This window comes from Tupaia chinensis, unplaced genomic scaffold (assembly GCF_000334495.1).
Source record: "Tupaia chinensis unplaced genomic scaffold, TupChi_1.0 Scaffold000234_1, whole genome shotgun sequence".
Lineage (NCBI taxonomy): Eukaryota > Metazoa > Chordata > Mammalia > Scandentia > Tupaiidae > Tupaia > Tupaia belangeri.
This window is the reverse complement of record NW_006159712.1, coordinates 1,005,650-1,010,479: the sequence shown is the minus strand read 5'-3', so window position 1 is coordinate 1,010,479 and position 4,830 is coordinate 1,005,650. Positions and strand designations below refer to the sequence as shown.

Below are 4,830 nucleotides of genomic sequence, written 5' to 3'. Positions count from 1 at the left end.
GCTCTTCTAGAATCAGACGGCCTTCGTGACTTCTGTCTTAGACGCGTCCTCCCCTGCTCACCACCTTTGCACACTGAATGTCCCTTTGTCTCTGCTCCTGTCAGAAGAGGGTTACGAGGAACGTCCCCTCACCACTCCCACAGCCCAGTACGCAGGCAATGTCTCTCACAGCGGTTCATAGAAAGAGCTTGCTAGACCTTTGGGAAATTGAATTCAGGGGTGGAAGGCATGAGACCCGCTCCCTGAAACTTCTTAAAATTGATGCTGAGGACAGGGAGAGTGACAGAGATTGGAAGAACAGACAAAAGGAAAAAAAGTGGGAATAATGTTGATTTTATAACTAATACTTTTGCGGAGTGAGAAAGAAAGGGGTAAGATAGAAAAAGACAACAGAGTGCAGAGTTATAAGCGCTTCCTTCGTGTGCAAACATTTCCTGACTGATTTTGGAAATGGTACAAACTTTTTGAAATCATTTAGTATTCGTACATAGGACATGTTCTACATAAACGTTGGTACATTTATATAATGAAATATATTGCCACCAATGGAATGAGGCAGACCTATACAAGCTGACACGGAAAGGTGTTGCCAGTTTTTGGAAAAAGCATGTTTTACGACGCAGTGATTAAGAGGACTTGGGTTGGTTTTCTTGGATTTAATTCTGCCTTTCATTTGCTATATACATTTATGCTATGTATATTCTAAATTGTATAAATTACCATTTAAATGCTACATAAATTCGCATCTCATTTGTCCCTCACCTGCACGGGATCAGTCCTTGTCCACTCTTAAGCCTTGGGCTGCTCAGCCGTTAAGTGAGGAGAATGGTAGCCAATGTTTTGAGAGTAGTGAGGGTTCCGCTCATAGTGTAAGCAGGCGTTACGTATTCAGTAAATGTCTGCTGTTGTTATTAAGTGAAAAAGTAAATAGCAAAAAATGCTTGCTATGGCTCCAGTTTTGCTTTTCCAGTTTTTCTTTCTGCTGAGATATGCGTGTATAGAAATGCATACGTGTGTGAATAAACTGTTAGCAGTCATTATCTCTGAGGTAGGGGACTAGAGAAAAGACATGAGGGGCTTAACACTCTGCTGCTTTGGCCTTCGTTTTTAAATAGATTTTATTTGTTTAGAGCAGTTTTAGATTCAAAGCAAACCCGAGCCTCTCTCCCGCTCCCCACACACTCACTCACACAGCCCCCCTGGAATCGACACCCCACCCCAGAGCGGTACGTTAGTTATAGCCAATGAACCACACGGATCCGTCATGTGGTTCACGAATGTTAGTGAAAGGCTGAATTGTGCCTTAAGCTCCAGAATGGCCAGATTCTAGAAAGTGACCACAGAGGTTGCCACAGGGAAGGGGATGATCTGCTGAGACTGCCTGGGAATGGGGCCTGAGCCTGAGAACCCCCCTTCTGCTATCACCATAGCTGGCCTGCCTGCCTGCCTCCCCGCCCTCAGAGAGACACCTGACAGCCGCTCCCAAACCTAAGGAGGCCACGCCCTGCGCCGTGCCTTCCCAGCAGTCTTCATACATGCTGGGTGAAGGACTTCATGGCACCCAGGGATCAGGCCTGGGGGGTCGTGAAAGCATGAGTATCCTCAGGCCAGTGAAGGCACAGGCCCCAGCCTGTTCTGAAGGAAGAGTCCTGGAGAGTGAGACAGCCAGCCCTGGACACAAAGTCTCTCTGGCATTCACCCATATGGTGTCCTTTACCTGACCTGTTTCCTTATCACAGTACAGGGAGTCCACTGCACTAGTTAGTGCGGATTTGGTGAGATCCATGGCAAAGAACCTAACACGTCACCTGGTGCATGGAAGGTTCTCTGCTCATTTTCCAGTTCATTTTCGAGACCAGGAAGAAGCCATAAGAGAACTGAGGCTGAGAGTAAGGGCAGGGAGTGGCCCAGGGCAAGCCTTCATGGCCCCACCCACATCTTCATGCCCCCACCCTCTTTGTCCAGCAGACAAATGCAAGACGTTCTTCTAGAATCAGATGGCCTTCGTGACTTCCATCTTAGAACGTGTCCTCCTCTGCTCACCACCTTTGCACACTGAAGGGGATGATCTGCTGAGACTACACCATCTGCCTCATAGGCCCAGGCCCTGGGTTAAATAAGACCATGTCTGGCTCAGTCAGTGGGAGTGTAGAGTTGGGGTGTCCTTCCAAAGTAAGGATCAGCACAGGGAAAGGTCTGTCTTGGGGCTCCCCAAATATGTAACCCAAGACAGACTGGCTATGTTGTGTGCTGGTAAGTCATTCACTAAGCAGGATCTCTGTGTGCTGGTAAGTCATTCACTAAGCAGGATCTCAACCTTTATTTGGGGTGGATTTAAAACATCCTCCTCCAAAATGGCACCGTTCCTGGTGACACCCAGGAGCAAGAGCTGCAAGCAGAAAATGGACAGAGGCTGCTCCCCATGCTTGCTGAGAAGGTGCTGTTCCTGACAACCACAGGGAGAGCAGCCCAGCTGAGAACAGAGGAGCCTTTTGGACTGCCTGCCTCTCACTGTCCCCCACCTCTTTCTCCAGGCAATTCCGACTGCAGCCCCTTTCTGTGTGAATCACTCCCCGACATGAGCTATAGTCTCCACTTGGCTTTCCTGTGTCTGAGCCTCTTCATACCAAGGTGAGTTTGCTACTCCAGCCTGGCCTTGGTCTAAACTGCTTTGTGTGTGGGCATGGGTGGGAGCAGTGGCAGTTCTTCTGCCTGGCAAAACCCAGTCCATTCATGTCCCTGAAGCACTGAGACAATAAAACTTCCCACTATTCTACTTAGAGAATGGAAGCTTCCAACATGGTCATAGATGGATAAACCCCTTATGTTTTGACAAGACCCCTTAAGGGGTCTCAAGTTTTCACGACATTCTGACCTGTAATGAATGGGTAATAAAATGGAGAAGCTGGGCCAACTCTATGGACTAGGGGTGAAGACAGCTGGGTCCCAGTGATTGAATCCTAGACCCGGCAGCTTGAGAAACATGCCAGGCCTAGGTGCATGCAAGCCCCAGATCCTGAAAGCAGGGAGAGATGGAGAAGAGATTGTGACATGACCACTCTTCCTCCGCTCTTGTTTCTCTGGCAAGCACACACACCCTCTAGTGAAAAAGGAAAATGGCAATGGTAACTCAGTAGCTAAAAAGTAAGATACTTCTCTTTAGGAAAGTCACTGTTGGAACATAGGCACATACACACACATGCAGTGTATGTGCATACATGTTTGTCCACATATGAGCAAGCACGTGCAACAACACTCACTTTCTTTTGCAGGATGTGCAGCCAGGGGAACCAGTTTAACACCGTGGCCCTCAGAAGTGACAAGCTTTCCCTGCCTGGCTTTGAGAACCTCACAGCAGGATATAACAAATTTCTCAGGCCCAATTTTGGTGGTAGGTTATCCTGGTATCCTGGACATCAATTGAAAAGGCAGGAGTGGAGATGATATGCAGTAGAGCTTTTCTGGAGACTTGAGTTGACTCCATTTTCCGATCTGCAGCCTGTTTAAGGATTGGCAATGATGGGTGAAGACAGCTGCCAACGAGTTTTCATGCTACCTTGAAGAAATCACTTTGCTTCTTCACTTGTGGGATAAGAAAGTCTTCCCTAGTGAGGAGGTGGTGAGAGCCTCCTAACGACCTCTTACATTCTCTCTTCCTCTTCCCCCATGCCCAGTGTACTTATTCAAGGATCTCACTATGAGGCACTAGGACCACCCCACCTGGTCTTTTTCCTCAGTTACGCCCCCCACCCCCACCCCCAACCTGGATAACCTTCCTGGTCATCTGCCTTCTCAGAAGATTCACATGTGACTACATAGAGTCCAGGCACACCTGACCCTTCCCAGCCCAGCCTCTCTCTGTCTGCCATTCTGGTCTTCCCCAGCTGCCCCCTGCACCCTCCCACAATGCAGTGTGCCTTAAACACTCCCTGACATCCTTGACCTCTTTGGCTTTCATGTCTTTGTAGAAGCTATTTATCTACCTAGAACTGCTTCTTCCAACTTGACTCCCTAGAACAATGAAGTTTTCTTTCACGACTCAGAGCAAGGCCTACCTCCCCTGAGAAGCCTGCCCTCATTCTTCCAGGCCCTACTCCATTTGTTTACACTTTCTTTAGAACACGCCTTCAAATCATAGCCATCACCCTACTGCACTATCATTGGTTTTACACCTATCTCAGCTCAAGGCTGCAGCCCCTTAGAGGAATCTTGCTTCATTTACCTCACTAACCCCAGCAGCAGCTCAATGCTTGACACAGAGCAGGTTTTAACTAGTATTTAAAAGAACGAGGGTAGGAGGAAGGGGATGAAACTAGTTAAATACCTCTTCCCAGCAGGAAGTAACAGAAAAATCCTTGGAGTTGAACAAACCTGAGTTTGTCTCCTAATTCCAGTACTTGGCAAGTACCTTGGCTTCCTGAACCTCTGTTTCTCTTTCTTTAAAATGGGTGCATCCTATCTATCTCATAGAGAGGACTGAAAGAGGAAGTGTAGAAGCCTAAAGCAAAGTGTTTGCCATACCAACAGGTCACAGTCTCTTTTAATCTCTTCGCCTTCCTGCTCCCTTCAGGTGACAACATTCTCTGGTCAGATCTAGGATTAGCATGTTAGTCCAGGTCCTTGGGAGCTGATGCCATGAGAGGATTATCTCCTCAAGACATTTATTGGGCAATGGCAGGAGGACAAATGGAGCAGGAGGACATGGAAGCTGCAAGAGCTGTTGGCCACAGTTTCTGACCCCATGGGAAGGAGAGTGAGGAGGAAGGAAGGCTGGATAGAAGAGTCTGGGATGGCCGTGTAGTTCTAAGTGTCTCCCGAAAGGTCAGCAGG

General features: G+C 48.0%; 1 protein-coding gene across 1 annotated transcript in view; it reads left to right on the top strand.

Annotated features, from left to right (window-relative positions):
• Positions 1–4,830, top strand: part of GABRP (gamma-aminobutyric acid type A receptor subunit pi) — a 27,188-nt gene that overhangs the window by 2,552 nt on the left and 19,806 nt on the right. Inside the window, exons 2-3 of the mRNA XM_006148352.2 lie at positions 2,535–2,631; positions 3,273–3,391. Of these exons, the coding sequence (XP_006148414.1) occupies positions 2,579–2,631; positions 3,273–3,391 (172 nt within the window). The 5' untranslated portion in view covers positions 2,535–2,578. The remainder of the gene's footprint in view (positions 1–2,534; positions 2,632–3,272; positions 3,392–4,830) is intronic.